This window comes from Schistocerca nitens, chromosome 3 (genome assembly GCF_023898315.1).
Source record: "Schistocerca nitens isolate TAMUIC-IGC-003100 chromosome 3, iqSchNite1.1, whole genome shotgun sequence".
In the NCBI taxonomy this organism is placed as follows: domain Eukaryota; kingdom Metazoa; phylum Arthropoda; class Insecta; order Orthoptera; family Acrididae; genus Schistocerca; species Schistocerca nitens.
In genome coordinates this window covers 382,674,596-382,698,140 of record NC_064616.1, presented here as the reverse complement: position 1 = coordinate 382,698,140, position 23,545 = coordinate 382,674,596, and the positions used below count along the sequence as shown (strand labels likewise).

The 23,545-nt window shown below is 42.3% G+C and overlaps 1 protein-coding gene across 1 annotated transcript in view; it reads right to left on the bottom strand.

Moving 5' to 3' along the window:
* LOC126248320 (lysosomal aspartic protease) overlaps positions 1-23,341 on the bottom strand; it is a 52,328-nt gene extending 28,987 nt beyond the window's left edge. The window contains exons 1-7 of the mRNA XM_049949209.1: positions 23,182-23,341; positions 21,419-21,539; positions 14,585-14,708; positions 14,382-14,500; positions 4,204-4,403; positions 1,797-1,919; positions 1,532-1,688 (exon numbers count right to left, since the gene is read on the bottom strand). Coding sequence (XP_049805166.1) covers positions 1,532-1,688; positions 1,797-1,919; positions 4,204-4,403; positions 14,382-14,500; positions 14,585-14,708; positions 21,419-21,539; positions 23,182-23,243 — 906 coding nt within the window. The 5' untranslated portion in view covers positions 23,244-23,341. The remainder of the gene's footprint in view (positions 1-1,531; positions 1,689-1,796; positions 1,920-4,203; positions 4,404-14,381; positions 14,501-14,584; positions 14,709-21,418; positions 21,540-23,181) is intronic.
* Between the last annotated feature and the right edge of the window lie 204 nt (positions 23,342-23,545).

Below are 23,545 nucleotides of genomic sequence, written 5' to 3'. Positions count from 1 at the left end.
CAAGGGCCACCTGGCAGGATGACTGTTGCCGGGAGTCCTGATGCCCCAAGGAGACGGGCATCTACTCCTTGGCCGACGTGGGGAGGGTGCAGCTCAGGTATCGGCAGTACGATCCCTGTGTTGTCAGGGGGCTACAACCCAGAGGGTACATGACGACCCCACCACAACGGGCTGGCTACCGTGCTGGATTTCGGGTGCCATGGAAGGTCCATCATGATCGTAGGTGCAGATGGGGATGCACTATGGGCGTAACTTGTGCAACCCATCAGGCGTTTAGGCCCAATTTGAGGAATAGTGGGTGTGGTTACAATGCCGTTACAATGCTGAGTGCTAAGGTCTTAGTGCACTGAGGACCAGTGATACACCACGTAAGGCGTCCTTCCCCAAAAGGCTCTTACTTCTGTAGAATTTTGAAAAATGGAGGTCAAACCCCAAGGGGGACCATCACATGGAAGGCCGAAATGGTTGAAACTCCTTTTAGTCGCCTCTTACGACAGGCAGGAATACCTCGGGCCTATTCTTACCCCGGACTCGCAGGGGGGATTCCATCCGATACGTCTCCCCTGACCTGGGGTTCTGGATGACTTTTCTGAACTCTTCTCCTTTTCCTAAACTTTACCAGTCCTTGTCCTTCACCCCTCCTCCTCCCCCTTCAACCCTTCTGCCAGAAGAAGCCACTGGCTCCTGAGGCTTGCAAACTTTAATACCTTTTCTGTGTGTGTGTGTGTTCTCCTGCCACCACTTTCCGAGTAGATTTTTTATTTATCCAGTTACTTGTATTTTCAAAAACTGATTATTTTTGTTGATGTCTTAATGTACAACAATTCAAGTCCACACTGAATTCTTGTGTTTTCTTTTGTGGCACCAATGATGCATTCACCTCCACTATGCTGAGACCCTCAGATGGTCACACAGTACCAACTTGTCACCATTCATTGGACTGCGCATTCACTAGCGTGTAATATTTACCAGAAAAACCTAATTTTGTTGAATTGCCTAACAAATTAATGAGGAACCAAAATCTTATGAAAACATGTTTTAGTGATTATGATGATACACATGTCACTGAGAGCCACAATACATATTGTACTATGATGTACAAAATGAATTAAAGTGAACTTCATTAAAAATGTTCCATTTCAATATTTATCAACAGTGACAAGAACACGAAGTAATTGTAACCGGATTACTTTCTTGGGATTACAAATATTTATTTCCTCCCAATTAACAGTTATCACCTATTTGCTGTGCCAAAATATTAAAAAGAACAAAAATATTTCCTTCAAAACAGTTTTTTCCATGACATTTTTGGAAAAAATTTGCCAATTTTGAAGTTATATTCATGGTTACAACTGGAATAAAGCAAAACATAGTAATGAAGAGCAAGAACTGCTCTGTCTTTGGATTTTGGGGGGGGGGGGGGCTGGGGCGAGGGGAGCGATGAGGAGGGGTGAGAGGGACAGTGGAATGATCAATCAACTTAACGATAATGGAAAAAAATTATAAAAACACTTCCAGAATAGTGTCTTACCATGTATTCCCCACCAACAATTGGTGTAGCTCCAATGGCCTTATTGAGGTCTTTTATTTCACTAAGTGGTCCAGCGATAAGGCTGGTGCCTGTATCAGCAATTGCCTCACAACCAGATGCACAGAATGTTGACTGACTGGCTCCATTCACAAGAACTCTATAAAATACACTCAACTGATTAGACTTTTCCTGCTTTATAATTTTACGTTTATTATGGTAATAGTACAAGGTTCTGTAACTGAATGGATTATTTTAAGACCCTTACTTGTCCATTTTGAACTGCCAATACATTTTACGATCCACTGGTAAATATGTGAAGTCACCTTTGTAGTGTTTTGGATCAGAACCACCAAGAATAAGTTCTCCACCCAATGGCGCATCTGGGTCTCTGAAAACAAAAAGAAAATATAGCTATATCTTTACAAATTTGTTGGCAGATTTTTAAATTTATTTTAATTAAATGTAGATGTCAAACATATAACTATGGCCAAAAAGAGATTTTAAGCAGTGACAGTGATAAAAAATAATGAGCAATTTTCAACTAAACATACTTCATTTTTTGAGGTTTAACACTTAACATGGAACAAGATTATCAAATCAATAAAACCTTAATGATAAGAAAGAACAGCTACTTAAACTTCAATGTCCATGGCATGTAACAAATTACTAATTTACAAATTTATTGTTGGCAATTAACATATGAGAACTAATATTCTCAATGTTAGATTCCTAAATGAGAAATGTGGACTAATTGGCATCAGAAGTCTGAAACTGTAAACTTACTGAGAAGCTGTAATAGAGAGATAACAGGATTGTCTTTTCTGCAATTGCAAAGCTACTTGTTCCAGCACTTAACATGACTAATGAGTTTGAAATTAAATTGTTACTGGTCCCCACTAATCTTCAATGCTATCCACATTTCAAGGCAGAAGTCCCATCTGGAGATGGGCACATTACAGTACTGCAATCCCTCAAGCTACAATATCCTGTTTTCTAATCTTGCTGCAACTGTGACCAAATGAAGGATCTTTACGATCTGTCCAAGTGAAAACATTAGTGGTAACTTATCTGGAGGGCAGTATGTGGGAAGGGAATCAGATTTCACAATACTTGGTTCATACTATAGACTAACCAGACCAATCATACTACCTAGATGAAGTATGTGTATACACACTTGACTGTACAGTATATTGGCAATGAAATTTCAGGTTGCTTCACACTAAGCTGTTTGTAACCACGCCTGCCAGGTGGCCAGGTGTAAACAGCCTGCCACAGTTCTCAGGTCATAGCAGCTGGCTCTACCTCTTGGGTAGACATTTGCAAACTGCCAGGAATTTTAATTAAGATGTAACTGTCCCAACTGTGGAAAGCTATCAACATTCTTCCTACTTTTAGGGGATCAAATTAGGGGACTAAGGGATGTTCTAAACTTATTCAAATAGATGAATGTTAAACAATAGACTACATTATTCCATAATTTACAAAAAGAGTTGACAGCAGCCTTCACTGACCAGATGATCTAATGGCATACAGAGAGTAATCAGTGAACACAGGAATCAGACAGACATAATTATCATAAGAACTTAAACTACCTTTAAAGTTTAAATTGCAGAGGGCACTGAATTCACAGGAGAATCCTAAAATCCTGACATATTACAGCGGGAGTTGACACTAAGAGGTAGTGATGACACGTTCCTGCATGGCAGATTGTCATCATCCCACTATAAGATCACGACAGTCGTGCTTGGTAATTGTAAATGGAGGGACCTACACACAATCTACATTTGTACCTTCCACTCAAGGTTATGAGCAGGCAAATCTAAAACTATGTAGCAAGTGATTAAAGTATGACACTTGACTGTTTAAATTTTCTTACTGCAACCAATTGTCGAAAGAGAAGTTGGCAAAACACTGGGGCAGCAGCACTCTGAAGTTTTACAGCTTCTGAATGTCCACACACTAGTGTGCTTCCAAACACAAAACAATACCGCTAGTACCAATTGCTGAGAGGAATCATGGTTGAAAGGGCTGCCTGCTGGACTTAGTGAACAGACACTGTCTTTTGTCCACAGACATTTCCCTTCCAGCCTTCCTTCCAACCGTCAAAACAGTAGTTTTTTGTGGCACTGTACCACCTCTATGGAGAAGAGCCATTTGAATTTTTGTCTGAATTTGCTACCATCTTCAGAAAAAATAATCAACACCTCTCAAAATGATCACATCACAATGTAGATTACAGCATGTTTCTCAGTAAGGCAGGAATCTACTACAGTATCTCCCATTTCAGTTTTAAATCAGGGGTCAATTTGCATTTAATGTTTGAGGCACTTTGAAATTAAACTAGTAAGTCCACCAGAGAGTCATCAAAATGGGTTCAAAATTTTCAATGATGTGTGTTCATTTTTAATTTCTGGGGTTTCTTGCTTTGTTAATGGCCTGTTGCAAACCCACATGTGCATGCCCCAATGCATGACAAACCTTGGCAGGATGGCTGTCTTTTACACTGACACACACTCATTCTTCGTTTTCCCACCCACTGTGCTACACTTTCTCTCTCTCTCTCTCTCTCTCTCTCTCTCTCTCTCTCCCCCCCCCCCCCCCCCCCCAAGAAATTGAGTAGATACTATCCCATTTAAATTTTAAGCCTAAGGTGTGTGCTGTCTAGACATTACCTGCTTAGATAGAAAGAGAAGACAGGTGCTGAAACCAATCCTTGTTTGAACATGTTGTAAAATACTGGTACCACACCATCAACTGATATGGTGTTATAAGCCATTCCAAGGATACCATCAAATTTGGCAGCAACAAAAGCAAGACCAGGTTCACTTATTGCTTCTGCAAATGTCTGGTTCTTTACCTCCAAACCACCAACCTGAAAAATGTATAGGATGTGCTAAACCTATGTCTAAACATAATTTATTTTTGACAACAGTAACATAAAATGTTCATGTTATATCAGTCTTGTGACCTTTTGCTCTGTGGTAAGAAAAAAAATTAAATACTGATTATAGCATGACCTTGGGCCCTAGTCTTTATCTGTTACTCTGTCTGCTTTCCTAATAATGTGGTGCCATCTATCCTGCTGGTAGGCATCAACTTCACTAAAGGTTGTCACTGAGTACTGTAAGTTTTGTGCGCCTGCCATTACACAATGAGGTGTCGTGTGGTGGACAGTGGCTGCTTACCAGCCTCTACATAAACAGGGAATGTTCCAAAATGCCCCTGTTGCCACTAATTCCCTTTATGGTAGAATGCATTATGTGTATTCAGGTAATGCATCATGCAAACCATATCATGCCAGGACTGTACAGATATTGTATAAAACCTCAGAACAAGAGATTGGGCTGCTCTCATTGCCAAGTGCTTTGAGGAACTCTTGTTTTCAGCTCTTCTGGTGTCGCAACAGAGCAAGCTGCTTATCAAAAATGTGAACAGAAAAACTCATTGATTATTTAAAGATTTAAAAACATTTGTTTCAATCTATTTCTCCACCTCCTTTCATTGTAAAAGATCTAACTACTGTTTGGAGGAAAAGTAGGAAACTGCAAATTCCCAAGTAAGGCTCCATCTTTAAACACTTCCATGGCAATAGTTTATAAACAATTCTATGTTTAAAGTTTGCTGGGGAGGAACTTTCAGCATTCCCATGTGTTTAGATGTCTGAGGATAAAAAACCATGGCTGTTTTTGTAGCAGGCACAGACATTTCTTTCCCCAAGCATATGCACTTACAAGTAGAATTATTTGTTCTCATCTCAGTGGGCAGTATGGGATGCTGTATTAGCTTTCACTAGTGATTATTTGATGGTTGTCACATGAGCACCAGCAAAGCTAGGATGCTATCTGTGTAAACTAATCCACCATAAGCAATTTTACATTCCCCTTCAACAATTTGACGTTTGTTTTCTCTGGCTTATCACAGCACCATATAGCATTTATTTATATGGCATCGGCAACATACATTCCAATTCATGGGTTCAAAATCCATACTACTTGTGGGTAACTCCACAACCATACACAACTGTGGTGTGCACAACCCTGATATACGCGGATCATATGCATGCAAGTATAAACAGGCAACCTTGATAATTATCTCTTGCTGGTGTAAGTGCCGTTGAACAGTTGCCTCAGATAATGTATGTAAATATGTGTGGGAATCATTTAAACAAATTCATTTTTTGGAGGGGAGAGATTTTTTCCATGAAGTTTCAATCACTGACTCCTCTGAATGCGAAAGTACACTACTGGCCATTAAAATTGCTACACCACGAAGATGACGTGCTACAGACGCGAAATTTAACTGACACGAAGAAGATTCTGTGATATGCAAATGATTAGCTTTCAGAGCATTCACACAAGTTTGGCACCAGTGGTGACACCTACAACGTGGTGACACGAGGAAAGATTCCAACCGATTTTTTTTTTTTTTTTTTTTTGTTTTTGTTGTTTTAGGGCGCAAAACTGCTATGGTCATTAGCGCCCAGCCTGTGACTTAGGAAACAGTAAAAAAAACCGAAACTGAAAATCAGCAGCAATGGGAACAAAGTCATAAAATTGGAGAAACTAAAAGCAGAAGGAAGGCTTAAAAATCCACTACAGAAAGGGGTTGGTTGTCCCCAAAAAAAGCTTCAAATGACTGACGTCATTTCACTAGCACTAATAAACTGGAGAACGCGGTCGGCTGAGCGCGTGTCATCTGCTAAAATCGACGATAGATCAGGCGATAGCTGTAGACGGGCGCGTAACGGATTAAAATAGGGGCATTCAATTAAAAGGTGTATTACCGTCCACAGCTGAGAGCAGTGGGGACAGAGTGGGGGAGGATCGCCGCTTAAAAGATGTCGATGGCTAAAAAGACAGTGCCCTATCCGGAGTCTAGTTAAAATTACCTCCTCCCGACGACGCATTCGGGAGGAAGAAGTCCAAGCGCAAGGAAGAGCTTTCACTTCCCGCAATTTATTATTGGGAAGTGTTAACCAATGCGCATGCCATAAATGAGCAACTTTGCGACATAAACCGCTCCGTAGATCGGTGAAGGGAAGCGATTGAATAGCTGGCCGAGGAAGAGAGACTGCAGCCTTGGCCGCTATATCGGCCGCCTCATTCCCACAGATACCAGCGTGTCCCGGGAGCCAGAGGAACGCCACCGAGACGCCCCCCAGATGGAGCAAGCGCAGACAGTCCTGAATCCGGTGGACCAGAGGGTGCACAGGGTAAAGAGCTTGGAGACTGAGGAGAGAGCTGAGAGAATCTGAGCAGATAACGTACTGTATCTGCCGATGGCGGCGGATGTAGTGGACAGCCTGGAGAACAGCGTAAAGCTCCGCAGTATACACCGAACACTGGTCGGGAAGCCGAAATTGATTTGGGGTGTCGCCAACAATATAGGCACTCCCTACACCTAACGATGTTTTCGAGCCGTCGGTGTAAATAAATGTGGCGTCCGTCATTTGTGCACATAGAGCAGCAAATGCACGACGATAAACAAGTGTAGGGGTACCATCCTTGGGAAATCGACAAAGGTCACGGAGCAGGCAGATCCGGGGACGGAGCCAAGGCGGTGCCGTACCCGAAGTTGTCAAAAAGGTTTTAGGAAAGCGGAAGGAAAGAGAATGGAGCAGTTGACGGAAGCAGACTCCCGGGGGTAGTAGGGAGGAGGAGCGGCCAGCATACCCTACATCAAATGAGGCGTCGAAAAAAGGGCATGGGCTGGATTAGCAGGCATGGAAGACAGATGGCTAGCATAACGACTTAGAAGGACCGCTCGCCGATTGGACAACGGAGGTTCAGCAGTCTCAGCATAAAGGCTTTCCACAGGGCTAGTGTAAAAAGCTCCAGACACTAAACGTAATCCACGGTGGTGGATAGAGTCGAGACGCCGAAGAATAGACAGCCGAGCAGAGGAGTAGACTATGCTTCCATAATCCAATTTCGAGCGCACTAAGGCGCGATAGAGGTGGAGAAGGACCACCCGGTCCGCTCCCCAGGAGGTACCATTCAGGACACGGAGGGTGTTAAGCGATCGCAGACAGCGAGCCGAAAGATAGGAAACGTGGGAGGACCAGCACAGTTTTCTGTCAAACGTAAGACCCAAGAATTTAGCGACGTCTGAAAACGGAAGGTTGACAGGTCCTAGATGTAAGGAGGGCGGAAGAAACTCCTTACGTCGCCAAAAATTAACCCAAACGGTCTTACTGGGAGAGAAACGGAAGCCTGTTTCGATGCTCCAAGAGTGGAGGCGATCGAGACATCCTTGAAGACGTCGTTCAAGAAGGCTAGTCCGTTGAGAGCTGTAGTAGATCGCAAAATCATCCACAAAGAGGGAGCCCGAGACATCGGGAAGGAGACAATCCATAATTGGATTTATAGCGATGGCAAACAGTACAACACTCAGCACGGAGCCCTGGGGTACCCCGTTTTCTTGGGAGAAAGTGCGGGAGAGAGTAGTGTTCACCCGCACCCTAAATGTGCGCTCTGCCATAAATTCGCGAAGAAAAAGGGGCAGCCGGCCTCGAAAGCCCCAAGAGAACAGTGTGCGGAGGATGCCTGTCCTCCAACAGGTATCGTATGCTCGCTCCAGATCAAAAAATATTGCTACCGTTTGGCGTTTCCGGAGAAAATTGTTCATGATATAAGTGGAGAGAGCAACAAGATGGTCAACTGCAGAACGATGCTTTCGGAATCCGCATTGGGCAGGTGTTAAAAGACTGCGGGATTCCAGCCACCACGCTAAACGGTAATTCACCATACGCTCCAAAACCTTACAGACACTACTCGTGAGAGAAATGGGGCGATAGCTAGAGGGGAGATGTTTGTCCTTTCCAGGTTTCTGAACAGGAACGACGATAGCTTCCCACGATCGTCTGGGAAAAGTACCGTCGGTCCAAATTCGATTATAAAGGCGAAGGAGGTAACGCAGACTATGGGGTGATAAATGCAGCAACATTTGGACGTGGATACCATCTGGTCCTGGGGCGGAGGAGCGAGAAGAAGAGAGTGCATGTTGGAGTTCCCGCAAGGAGAAAACAGTATTGTAGCTTTCGCGATTTTGAGAGGAGAAAGCAAGAGGTCGCACTTCCGCTGCACGTTTCTTCGGGAGAAACGCTGGCGGGTAATTTGAAGAGCTCGAAATCTCGGCAAAGTGCTGACCCAACGAGTTAGAAATTGCGACGGGGTCCACTAATGTGTCATGCGCGACAGTGAGCCCAGAGACCGGGGAGAAACTAGGCGCGCCTGAGAACCGTCGAAGCCGACTCCAAACTTCCGAGGCGGGAGTGAAGGTGTTAAATGAGCTAATAAAGAATTTCCAGCTTGCCTTCTTGCTATCGCGGATGACACGACGGCATCGCGCTCGTAGCTGCTTATAGCGGATACAGTTGGCCAAAGTAGGATGGTGGCGGAAAACGCGGAGAGCACGTCGCCGCTCACTTAGTGCATCACAGCATGCCTCGTTCCACCAAGGAACTGGGGGGCGCCGGGGCAATTCGGAGGTGCGTGGTATTGAATGTTCCGCAGCTGTAAGAATAACGTCGGTAATATGTGTGACCTCATCGTCGACGCTGGGAAAGTGACGGTCATCGAATGTCGCTAGAGACGAAAAAAGTGTCCAATCGGCTTGAGCAAACTTCCAGCGTCGCAGGCGCATATATGGCCGTTGAGGCTGCAGTCAAAGGACACATGGAAAGTGGTCATTTGAGTGTGTATCATCAAGGGCGAACCATTCGAAGCGCCGAGCTAGCGGAACAATACCGACCGCAAGGTCCAAATGAGATAAATTTGCCGTGGAGGCAGACAAACACGTAGGGACCCCAGTGTTGAGGCAAACTAGATCTGCTTGGTGGAAGACGTCTAGCAATAGTGAGCCACGTGGACAAGGATGTGGAGATCCCCAAAGCGGGTGGTGGGCATTGAAGTCCCCAACCAGCAAATATGGGGGTGGAAGCTGACCAAGAAGATGAAGGAGATCAGCTCGTGCCATTGGTGTGGACGATGGAATGTATACAGTACAAAGAGAGAACGTGTATCCGGAAAGGGAAAGACGGACGGCGACAGCTTGGAAGGAAGTGTTTAAATGGATTTGGTGATAATGGACAGTTTCATGGAGAAGAATCATGAGTCCTCCGTGTGCTGGAGTGCCTTCAACAGAGGGGAGATCATATCGGATGGACTGAAAATGAGGGAGAACAAAGCTGTCATGGGGACGCAGCTTTGTTTCCTGAAGACAGAAGATGACCGGCGAGTAGGATTGTAAGAGGATCGACAATTCATCCCGATTGGCTCGAATACCGCGGATATTCCAGTGGATAATGGACATAGGGTGAACAGAAAATGGAGGAATGCGACCAAGGTCGCTGTCAACTCAACGACTGCTCTGAGCTTGCGACCGACAGCATGGAATGGCATTCAGCCGAAGGCAGAAGATCCTGATCCATAGGTTGGTCAGGAGCAGCTCCTGCCACCAGCGACCGGCCGGTTGATCGGCCGCCAGCAGTGCGCCTCGGCGACACAGAAGACGGCCGAGGGCGACTTCCGCCAGGTGGTGCTGTAGATGGGACACGCCTTGGCGGAGAAGGAGAGGAACTAGGTTTCTTTGTAGCCTTCTTGGAAGTATGATGTTTAGAGGAAGGAGGAACTGATGGTTGGGAAGTTGCCGTACGTAAAAACTCTTCACGAGTATGCTCTTTTTTCGAAGTCTTGGTGTCTGACTTTTGGGCTCGAGATTTAGCAGAACTCGACGTAGGGTGAGCCAGAGAATGGGCAGGTGAAAGTGGTGAGGTTGAACGGGCGATCTTTGCGCTGGCCGATCTGACGACCGTGGCACTAAAGGTGAGGTCGCAAGTCTGCGTGGCCGCCTCCTTTGTTGGCCGAGGAGAAGCAAGGACAGTGCTGTAGTTTCCTTTCCGAGGCACGGTGGGCTGTCGACTGGCGAATAATTTTCGAGCAGCAAAGGTCGACACCTTTTCCTTCACCCTAATTTCCTGGATGAGTTTTTCGTCCTTAAAAACGGGGCAATCCCGAGAGGAAGCGGCGTGGTCACCCATACAGTTGATGCAGCGAGGGGATGGAGGTGGACAAGCACCCTCATGGGCATCCTTGCCACACGTAACACATTTGGCCGGATTGGAACAGGACTGGCTGGTGTGATTGAACCGCTGGCACCGATAGCAACGCGTAGGGTTCGGGACGTAAGGGCGAACGGAAATTATCTCATAGCCGGCTTTGATTTTCGATGGTAGTTGAACTTTGTCAAATGTCAAGAAGACAGTGCGGGTTGGAATGATGTTCGTGTCAACCCTTTTCATAACCCTATGAACAGCCGTTACGCCCTGGTGAGACAGGTAGTGCTGAATTTCTTCGTCAGACAGTCCATCGAGGGAGCGTGTATAAATGACTCCACGCGAGGAATTTAAGGTACAGTGCGGTTCCACCCGGACAGGGAAGGTGTGTAGTAGTGACGTACGCAGCAATTTTTGTGCCTGGAGGGCACTGACTGTTTCTAACAACAGGGTGCCATTCCGTAATCTGGAACAAGACTTTACAGGACCTGCAATTGCGTCGACACCTTTCTGAATAATGAAAGGGTTGACCGTGGAGAAGTCGTGACCTTCGTCAGACCGAGAAACAACAAGGAACTGTGGCAACGATGGAAGAACTGACTGTGGTTGAGACTCAGTGAACTTACGTTTGTGAGCAGACATAGTGGAAGGTGAGGAAACCACTGCGGAAGAATCCCCCATGATTACCGGCGTCTCCGATGGCGCGCTCCTCCCTTGTGGGGGCCCTCTCTGAGGGCACTCCCGCCTTAGGTGATTGTTCACACCTCAGGTCACAGCTCCCGACAAACGGACGGAGGGACCAATCGGCACTTTCGGAAGGTATCAGCTCGGGTAATCACCCCTTCCTGGGCCTGGCCGTTACCAGGGGGTACGTACGTGTCCTACCTGTCTACCCGGGGCGGGGAATTACGCGTTACCCCGTCACCGGCTACGCATGGAAGTGCGTGGGTTGGCCTTCAGACACGCACAGGGAGGAAGAAAGAGAAAGGGAAAGGAAAGAAGAGAGGTCTCAAACGCCGCAGCGGAGAAGGTAGAGAGAAGAGGTAAGGAAAAGAGAAGGACAAAGGAAGGATGAAGACTTACAAGCAAGGAAGGAAGGCGAAGAATGTAGTATATGTACAAGCGTCCGTCTCCGGACGTAGGCACAAACCATAACCCCAGAGAAAGGGAAAGAAAGAGCCAGAGGTGAAGGGGGGGGGGCGAAGATGGGGGATGGGGAAGGATGCGGAAAGGGAAGGTATGCAGCCCGGAAAGGAAGGAAGGCCACATCAGCTCGGGGTCCCGTGCTCGCTACGCACATATCCACAAAAGAGTTGTGGATCCCCTGGGGGGGGGGGGGGCAACCGATTTCTCATTCACAAACAACAGTTGACTGGCGTTTCCTGGCGAGACGACGTTGTGATGCCTCGTGTAAGGAGGAGAAATGTGTACCATCACGTTTCCGACTTTGATAAAGGTCGGATTGTAGCCTATTGCGATTGCGGTTTATCTTATCGCGACATTGCTGCTTGCGTTGGTCGAGATCCAAAGACTGTTAGCAGAATATGGAATCCGTGGGTTCAGGAGGGTAATATGGAACGCCGTGCTGGATCCCAACGGCCTCTTATCACTAGCAGTCGAGATGACGGGCATCTTATCCGCATGGCTGTAACGGATCGTGCAGCCACATCTCGATCCCAAAGTCGACAGATGGGGACGTTTGCAAGACAACATAGTGGCGTATCACCCAGCGTGATGGTATGGGGTGTCATTGGTTAGACATCTCTGTCACCTCTTGTTCCCTATGACGGCACTTTGAACAGTGGACATTTCATTTCAGATGTGTTATGACCCGTGGCTCTACCCTTCATTCGTTCCCTGCGAAACCCTACATTTCAGCAGGATAATGCACGACCTCATGTTGCAGGTCCTGTACGGGCCTTTCTGGATACAGAATATGCTCGAGTGCTGCTGTCCTGGTCAGCACATTCTCCAGATCTCTCACCACCTGAAAACGTCTGGTCAATGGTAGCCAAGCAACTGGCTAGTCACAATACACCAGTCACTACTCTTTATGAACTGTGGTATCGTGTTGAAGCTGCATGGGCAGCTGTACCTGTACACGCCATCCAAGCTCGCTCTGACTCAATACCCAGGGGTATCAAGGCCGTTATTACGGCCAGAGGTGGTTGTTCTGGGTACTGATTTCGCAGGATCTATGCACCCAAATTGTGTGGAAATGTAATCACATGTTAGTTCTAGTATAATATACTTGTCCAATGAATACCCGTTTATCATCTGCATTTTTTCTTGGTGTAGCAAGACTCCTGACCACATAGGGAGGAATGACATTCGTAATAAAATATGAGAAACCAGAGCTCTCACAAAAATGTGAATGATGTTCTTTATGGATTCTTTCATTACTTCTCGGTAGAACAATTCCATATTTAAGTTTTAATAACAAGTACACTTTTGTTCTACTGATTTTTGTTTATTTCAAACTAGTATTTGGCTTATTGGGCTATCTTCAGGAAACAATTGGCTAGTGTCTGAAAGGGACACTAGTTTTTCGTTACCAAACATTGTAAGCAAAGAAAATCCACTTGCATACAGTGTTGTGCATCAAACTTGTCTTAATGTTGAAATTACATGTTATACAATGGAAAACGTTAAGCACAATACATAAACTACACATTACTAGTTAAATTACCTGTAATATTGTGTAGTTAAACTATTTATTGTGCTTAACATTCTCCATTGTGTACAGTGCGATTTCAACATTAAGGCAAGTTATGATGCACAACACTGTATGCCAGTGGTGGATTGAATCTTTGCTTATAATGTTTGGTAGCCAAAAACTAATATCCAATCTGGACACTAGTCAGTTGCTTCCCGAAGATGGCCCAATAAGCTGACAACTAGATTGAAATAAAAATCAGTAGATAAACAAGAGCGTACTTGTTACTGAACCTAAAATTTAAATGTTCACTTTTCCTGCACATCATTCGAGAGTATGATGCGAGAGAAATTAAAGTGGTTCAATAAGCTCTCGGCTAAGAATTTAAGTGCAAATTGCAGAGTAGTTGTTTAGATAAAGGTATAGTGTGGCACCAGATTGGGCTTTGTAAATTTGAATGCTATAACTGCTGATTCACAATTACTACAGCACAGCTGCTGCAATAAAATCACACACATCTGCATTACAACAACGAAGTCCAACTACGAAATTTAAGACCTGCTGATATGCCTCATTCAGTTGTCTCTAGACCAGCCTTCACCATTTCATGTGGGTCCACAACCAAATCAGATTTTGTGAGTTCCTACCAACCGATTTAACTGCAGAATGCTTTCTTGTCTACAGGCATTTCCAATCATTCAGCCAGGTCCACAGCTACTAACAATTCTTGTCAAAATTTGACAGGTTAGCAACTAGGAAAGTTCGTATGACTTCATGGGAAACACCATACTCAACATGCCCCGTAAGGGGCCTCCTGGCCAATGACACCAAACGCTCATTTCCAATTTACCATACTCAACACAGTGAAACCATTTCAAAGTGCTATACAATGCTCAGATTTGAATGCACTGTTCATGTTATAACACCTATGATTGGTCACTGTAAATTGTACTCCTGGCTCCCAAATGTGTTTTTGTTCTGAAAGAGTAACATGGTTTTCCTCACTTTATTCTAATTTTATGAAATTACTTCAGGTTTCATCTAACTTTATTACCATTGCCGAGAAAGACACGCCCAATTATGCAGTATATGTTACAGAAAATTACTTATTCCATCAAGATAGATTAAAAAAAAGTTACCTGCACTGTATCAGTAGACAAATAGCCAGAAAGGCTTCCAGAACCATACTGTATTTCAAACTTTGTTCCATTTGGCTGGTATGTGCTGGACAGTCCATGATCATATTTGTTATGCAGCACTGGAATGGGAAAAATTACATATTACTTAAAGTTGCATCATTACAGAGACTGGGTGGAATGAAGAGAAATAAGTGACAGCTTACAGCATGCAATGCTTGTAACATGACATTTCTTTGATGGTACCCACAAATTTGAAGATCCTGTATCAAACACTACTCTAAACTTCTGTGGTGGGTTACCAATGCTTATTGGTCCATAGTACTGGGCCTGAAAAATTTACAAGTGATATTAGGGATCTTTTTTCAAAGTCACAGTTCCAACACAGAAAGCATATAAAAGAAACTCAAGTTGACAAACTATTTTATGGCAATTATCTAATCGCACAGAAAATTTATCTGCAGCTTATGACATACACGCCTGATTATCTCTACAAGTTATTAATCTCAGATGAGACCAACCACGTGCGACATACAAGACTGCTTCTACTCTCTATTAGTGTTTCAGTCGGAGGCAAAATTAATTTAATGTGTGTGGTTGATTTTTAGTTATTTGGCTACGTTTTGGCGACTATAGGACAACTACACTCCTGTCCTATCACTTCATTAAGCATCTTACAGGTTACAAAACTTTATATAAAATTCAGGCAGGATTATTATAATTTATGTAAATTTGGTAACACACACAGTTTTGATGGTAAAATAAATAAAGTTTAAAGGTATAACTTAGTTTCTTAATTCACTCAATAATAGAACAAAGGCATCATCACCTTAGCATATGATAAGTACCATCAAGTTAACTATCGCTAATTAAATGCAAGTCCACAGCTAGGATCAAACATTGACATTCCAAGTTTAACCACATTAACTCTACAGTTTGTTACTCCAACTGTCATTGGACTTTTTCTGCCTGATGAGGCTTAAATCTCTGCACTTCTTTATGTGACAGCACCACAGACTTCAATCCATGCAGTGGTATCCTGTTTGGACAAGTGTACATCATCTGTAGCACAAGAACATCTTTGAGAATATTAAATCTTTGTGGTCCTTACGTGCAATATATGTTTGCGGCAGTAGGCTAATTCAGTAGTCTGTGTTCTAAGTGCAAATGTGGCTGACTTAAGTTGTTATAGGAGTTCCAAAATGTGCTTTTCCAGTTTAAATTCTCATCAGCAGGGAAACTCTAGAATTTTGAAGTGTCTACCCTATTTATTATTTCCACACCATGTGTTAACACAGACCATTGTTATAGTACCCTTAGATGTGCAGAACTGAATATGTTATCTTTTTAAAATTTAGGGCAAGACAATTTGCAGGAAACCAGTCAATGATACTTTTGACAACATTGTTTACTAATTCTTCTATTTCTGTATTTATACTTTGATTACCATACTAGAGTCATCTGAGAAAAGAACCAATTCTGCTTGTTGTATATTAGACATGATCATTTACATATAAGAGGAACAATACCGGACCTAAGACTGAGCCTTGGGGGGATACCATGCACAATTTCACCTCAGTCAGAGTAATGACCCCAGACTACATAGGCTGAACTACTAGGTACAACCTGTTGCATTCTTTTGGTTAGATATGACATTATCCATTGGTTTGCTGTACCATCAATCCCAGAAGACTTCAATTTATCTACGAGAATACTGATCCACAGAGTCAAATGCCTTAGATCATAGAAAATACCACCTGGCACCATTTTATTATTTAATGCTTGTAAAATTTGGCAAGTGAACATGTAAAGGGCATTCTTACAAGGGAACCTCCCCATCACACCCCCCTCAGATTTAGTTATAAATTGACATAGTGGATAGGCCTTGAAAAACTGAACACAGATCAATCGAGAAAACAGGAAGAAGTTGTGTGGAACTATGAAAAAATAACCAAAATATACAAACTGAGTAGTCCATGTGTAACATAGGCAACATAAAGGAGGATGATAGCAGATGAGCGCCGTGGTCTCGTAGTTAGAGTGAGCAACTGCGGAACGAAAGGTCCTTGGTTCGAGTACTCCCTTCAGTGAAAATTTTACTTTCTTTATTTTCGCAAAGTTACAATCTGTCCGTTCATTCATTGACGTCTCTGTTCACTGTAATAAGTTTAGTGTCTGTGTTTTGCGACTGCACCGCAAAACCGTGCGATTAGTAGACGAAAGGACGTGCCTCTCCAATAGGAACCGAAAACATTTGATCGCAAGGTCATAGGTCAACCGATTCCTCCACAGGAAAACACGTCTGATATATTCTATACGACACTGGTGTCGGCATGTGCGTCACACGACAGGAATATGTCGTCGACCCACCTAACTTTTACACTTGGCGAATGGGTAAAAAGATTCTTCTACCTTGCCCGATTTAGGTTTTCTTGTGGATGTGATAATCACTCCAAAAAAAAAAAAAAAAAAAGGTGAGGAAAACAGAGTTTGTCACATAAACTGCATCAAATGAATGCAACAGTTTCAGAGTCGCACAGTTTTCCCTGTACGTTTTCAAATGTTTCCGTGCGTAGACCATCAAATTCTGTATATGTCCAAGCAAATCTGAACATGTCCTGGAATTTTGGAGAGCGAAGATTATGTGTGAGTGGCTGAACTTTGATAATTATCTGAAAATGGAAAATTAAACTTTTCACTTGAGGGAAGACTTTAACCAAGGACCTCTCGTTCCGCAGCTGCTCACGCTAACCACGGGACCACGGCGCTCCTCAACTCACATTCTCCTCGATGTTGCCTACCTTGCGCATGGACTACTCAGTTTGTATATTTTGCTTATTTTTTTCATAGTTCCACACAACTTCTTCCTCTTTTCTCGATTGATCTGTGTTCAATTTTTCAAGGCCTATCCCTGTGCCAACTTTTAACTAAATCTGAGGGGGTGCGATGGGGAGGTTCCCTTGTTAGTAGAGAAACTCTTCTGTAACAAACTCATTTGCCAAGGATATTATTGTTACCAAGGTGAGATACTATTCTAAAATAGATCACTTCAAAAATTTTGGAAAATGTCACTGAAACAGGTCAGTATTTATTGAAATCTCTTATTATCCTTATTAAAAAGATGTTTTAACAACAGTAGATTTCAGTCTCTCTGGAAAAATTCCAAAATTGGTAATGCATTATTTATTTCAGGTCACACAGGGCTTATTATATAGGACAGACCTTTAGTATTCTATTGGTAACACCTTAGCCAGGGGACCCTTTACTTTTGACAGAATGTACAATGTTCTCAATTTCAGAAGTAGCCGATACATTCTTATGATTCAATTTTATGACAGCTACTTTTTCAACATACTGCTGTTATTTTTCCTCCTTAACTGCGTGTCTAGTTTCTATGATATTTAAGAAACTATAGATATTTGCTATCTGTGATTCATGATTTACAGTCCTTTTGTTCAGTTCAATAGTGATGTTTTCCTGTTCTCTGGCTGGTGGTCTTGTCTCTTGCTTCACTACATTCTACATAGCCTTAAGTTTACAGTTGGAATTACTGATTTCTGACGATGTCCATGTTCCTTCATTTTTTTTAATAACCTTTCTAAGAAATTGAGTCGTTTTTGTAGTGTGCACCTGCTGCAGGATCTCTACCTGGTCTTGCCAACCGACACATTCCACTTTTCATTTGATACTTCAATCCCCTATAGTGAACCAGGTTTTTTTTTTTTTTTTTTTTTTTATACACACACACACACACACACACACACACACACACACACACCCTTTCTGTCTGGCTTATTCAGAAAGCCATTTTCAAATAATGAAATGAATTTATCATAGAACAGATTAAGTTTTATGTCTTAAGTTCTTACATTATAAATTGTATCTCACATCATCTCTTGTCAAATGTTCTTGAAAAGATTTGTCCTAGAGTCAATTATTCTAACTGGTTTTCACTTAGGACAGCCTGTACTGTAAGAACTCTTATTTATCTTAACTGTGCATCATGACCAGAGTGAGCATATTTTACTGGGTAAACAGTTATTTTCTTGCTTTCGAGGTTCAACAAAGAAAACATTATCAGTTCTTGTCCTAGAGTCTATCTGCCTGTGTTGAGAAGTTAATTACTGAGATCAAATTGTAAGATTCAAATAAAGTTGGCATATAATCTTCCTATCTCAACCCGTTGGAAAATCTACAATAAAGTCACCAGATACTTAACAGCTTGCTCCTGTCTGACAGACAGCACAGTAAGGAACCCAGATTCTTCATAAACAGTTCAAAATTTCCCTGTGGGGACCTACATACAATTACAATTAAAAGTATTAATTTACAAGCACACTATGTGTTTATCACTGCAAATTCTACATGTCTCAATGTTTTCCATATTAGTTCTGTGTGAATAAGCTGTTAGGGTGTAATCGTATGTGTAACTTATCCAACTCTGAGGATATGTTGTGCTCACAAACACACAGGATGTCTATTTTTTCTTTTTTGGGAAAAAAAAAGAAGAATTTAGTCAAATCACATGTTGCTCAGGGTATTACCTTATGAAATGAGACACTAAAAGTAGTAGAGGAGTTTTGCTATTTGGGCAGCAAAATAACTGATGAGGGCTGAAGTAAAGAGCATATTAAATGTATGCTGGCAACAGCAAGCAATGTGATTCTGAAGAGAAATTTGTTAACATCAAATATAGATTAAAGTGTTAGTAAGTCTTTTCTGAAGATACAGTATTTGAAGCGTAGCCTGCTACGGAAGTGAAATGTGAACAATAAACAGATTGAGCAAAAAAAATTGAAATGTTGTGCTACACATGTTTTAAAGTCCCATCAACAAGGTCATTAGAGAAGGAGCACAAGCTCAGATTGAGCAAGGAAATCGGCCATACCATTTCAAAGAAACCATCCTGCCATTTGCCTGAAGTGATTTACGGAGATCACAGAACACTTAAATCTGGATGGTCAGACGTGGGTTTGAACCCTTGTCCTCCCGAATGCGAGTCCAGTGTGCTAACCATTGCACCACCTCGCTGCGTGCGTAACTCATGAGGTAGTACCGAATGGGACTGGGGTGAAATGGAATTTGTGGCATAATGTGTGGAAGAGGGATCAGTCGGTATGATGCATTCTCAGACATCAGGGGATCACCTATTATGTACTGGAGGGAGGGAACAGGGGGTGAGAGAAGGGTGGAGGGGGGGGGTGAGGGAAGGGAGGGGGGAGTGAGGAGTGGGGGGGGGAGGGAGAGAGAGAGAGAGAGAGAGAGAGAGAGAGAGAGAGAGAGAGAGAGAGAGAGAGAGAGAGGTTTCAGATGGATGTAGGTTGCAGTAGTTATTTGGAGATTAAGATGTATGCACAGTGTATAGTAGCATGGAGAGCTGTGTCAAATAAGTAGTTTTTGAGGTGTCATTCTAATTGTTGTACATTCAGTTTGTTGTCACCCAAAAACCCCTACTTCCCACAGTTGGGCCATTACTTTCATTCTATTGCTGGAGTCAAATATTTTGTGTATTATTTTGTTTGTTCATGTGTAATAATTAATGGTGGCACAATCACTGTATCACATATACTTGAAATGTGAGAGTTTGCCACCTTGATGACATCACATGTCAAAGCAGATGGGTTGAATCTCAACTTTTGGTAATCCCAACTGAGCTATACTGCTCAAGTACACAGACTGGGGGGGGGGGGGGGGGGGGGGGGGGGGGGAAATAAAAAAAAAATCCTGAAACAGATGTCACTACACATGTAAAATTATATAAATAATGGAACAAAGAGTCAACAACTTTTAGTGGGCTACATAGCTAAGCAGACCAGGCAGTACCAAAAAATGAACCCTAGAAGAAATCTTGCCTTATTTGCGAAAAAAATAGCCAAATATCTGTGAGAATTAAGATTATAAACACAACTGACCTGCTTTTAGGTTCCCGTCTGACCACACGCTCTGAAATCTGACAATCGGAATAAACAGCATGTGTTTGTGCCAGTTAGTGAGAAACACAGATAACATTTAATAATGTGCCACTTCAACTACTTATGTGCTTCACATTGTAAAATCACGACATGTGGCTCAAAGCCTAAAATTTGAATTGGTACAATCCTCAAGCAATTTGTAGCAAAATGAAGACCCATTTCTTTCCACCCTCCAACATTTCAACCCCCCCCCCCCCCATCCCCTCCCTGACTAAGGATTCCCTTATTTTCCCTAGCAAATACAATTTTCATGAGAATTCTTTATCTTCCAAAGATGTTTTGTAACTGTAGCTTATTTCGAAATTTTTTGTTTTGAGTAGTTTATAGTCTACTACTTTCCATGTTAACCTTTATGTCAGGCTACAATATGGATCAGTTTCTATATAGCTACCCTGTAGCAGAACTCTGGAGATTGTTCTATGACTTACTGTCACCGTTGACGTCACGAAAGGAGAACCGCCAACATCCCATACCACATTGTGCATGTGAAATTAACCATTGGCATTCACTTTGATATTGCACATCCTACATGCACAGAAAAACTTAATAGTCAGAAAATTCCACATCCTATTTCAATTTGCATTTCAGTACACTTGTGTAGCAAGTTATTTTCCTTCTTTCCAGTTCTTACTCAATTGCTTCACAAATACATGCAACAGCACTACCAAATGAACTCTGTCCAATGGAAAGATGTCTAAGGCTGCAGGGAACAACAAGTGCCATGCCTTGTCCCCATATTAGTACTGCCATGGGGGCAGCACCAACTCCCTCCTGCAATGTACACACAATTATCCATATTTTGTAGTTCTAGTACAGCAGAGGTGACACGCAGAAATATTGTCAGTGCTTTGAGACAAATATCTTCAAGTTTCAATTTTTTCTGCTGCTGGCACTACAATAAAAAGCTTGACCAAACTACTCACCGAATTATTTTTTATTGGCATTTCTCTACTTTCTACAAATACAATCTGTATCTCAACCATTGTGCAAATCCATTCAGTAGCAATAACATGTTTCCATACGAGTCAATTGTTGAAAAATATATTAACGGCAAAATTGTGTACTTACATCAAGGTAGTTAGAAAGTGGCTCTGGAGTTGGACCACCATACCTTCGCCGCACTTGCTGTACCTCTGTACCTACTTCCTGTAGAGTTCTGCGGGCTGTCTTTATTTTGTAGAGGGGCACCCTTTAATACAGAAAATTAGCCATCAAATTTTCTCTCTCCCCTCCCCACAGGCACACAGTATCAACAATGACATTTCCACATACCTACCTATTTAAAATGTTCTCTCGAAGAATACTAGAACATTTCTGCTCGATACTTCCACTTAAAAGTAATTCCTAAATACAGTTCCTGTTACACAACAGACAACGATATTCTGAATGGACCACACACACAACTTGTGCCAATAATCTATTCCTGACTCTGTGAAACCACCATAAAAAGGCACAAATATTTTCAACTAACTATCTCACCACTGTCAAGCATATGCAAATAATCTTGAATGGACTGGTGACTGTTTTAATTACCATTTGACATAGGCTTACATGTAACTTTTGTGAAAGTACTGTGTTTACAGTGAATGGGGAAGTATATGTAAACCTATACAGATGGCAATGAGAACCCTGACGAAAACTGCACAGAGTTCCCAAACTGACACCACAGGCAGTTCTAACCACACTTTTGTGATCCAAGATTATTCTTTACAGATACAAATAGTTGTTACTATTAGTCCAAAATAATAATTATTTTTACTTATTTTTAGAGAAGCTATGCTTTAGTCATGCATTTGTAGTTTCATGTATGCAGTACCTAATCACTCACCAATCTGAAAGAGCCAAATGATTGCTAAAACTGATGAGCTATTTTCTATACAGCACACAGATGGTTTGTTGTACTAGCATGACATGCTAATGCAAAATTCTGCAGCCCCAGGAATGCTCAGTCAGTTATTATCCCAAGAGAAGCAGAACGTTACATCCATCACTAAAGATGACATTTAAAATTACTTTCCAAAGTGTATGTAAAGGAAATCAATTTTCAGCCTTGGTACTCATGGAAAAACAAAGAAATGGAATCTCCCCTTCACCACTCTCTACAACATTTTCTCTCTTAAAGCTAAACTCTTCCTAATAGTTTCTATGAAACATCAGAAGAACATATTACGAAATAATAAAATAATACTGATTAAAGTAATCGAGAATTAAGTGAGATAAATTAGGTAGCTATTGCTTGGAGGTGTTCAGTCTGCTATTGTCGAGATCGATTCTAATTCCACCAAACTGTTTGCTCATACAATTTCAGTGATGTTTACTTTAGCACACATAATGGTCTTACCACCGGGAAATACAAAATGAATATGATGTAGACTACCACAGAGTAAAATGCATTCATACATAACCTTCCAGGTTTATTGCAAATGGCGAAGGAACATTGTTTAACTTTGTAACCAAAATTATATATCTGTTTCTACCACTTAAATACGACAGAGGCCAAAACTACACACCCTCCTCTTCCATCCCCCGCCCGCTTCCCCCCCCCCCCAAAAAAAAAAAAAAAAAAAAAAAAAAAAAAAAAAACTACACAAACTTGTCTGAACATGCACATCTCATTGAGCGCCATTTGAAAATTACACATCTGCTTCTAAAAAGTAAAACATCTACCACAAAGCTCTTGCTCTCTTGCTATGCAAACAATCTTAATATCTGAAGATTCCGTAAATATCAACCACATAAAACTTGCTGCTACTGGAATGAGGATTTCGGTAGGCTAATAACTTCAACTGCGCTACTGATACAACATTTCACCATAAGAGATGATGTCTCACCTGTGAAATTCTGCCGAACACGCTCCTGTAACTAAAATCACCAACAAAGCAATGCGAAACATTTCCCACCTACTTCACGTACAGACACTCAAATCTCAGTGACTTCTGTCTTTACAGCCTAGTGCCTGGACTTTATCGAGCCGCTAACTCATCTGACTTTCAAAGCACTTAAACAAAGACATTACTTATCTCACGCTAGCGTTGCATCCGTCGACTTGTTTTGAATGATTTTTTCCCTGTTATTTCATCCCCCCCTCGCATAATCCGGGCGAGGGGTGAATTTGACGCTCTTCAGCAACATGAGAGTAAATATTTTAAAACATAGTATAAAAATTGGACATGGCGGTTGACAAAAATGAATGTT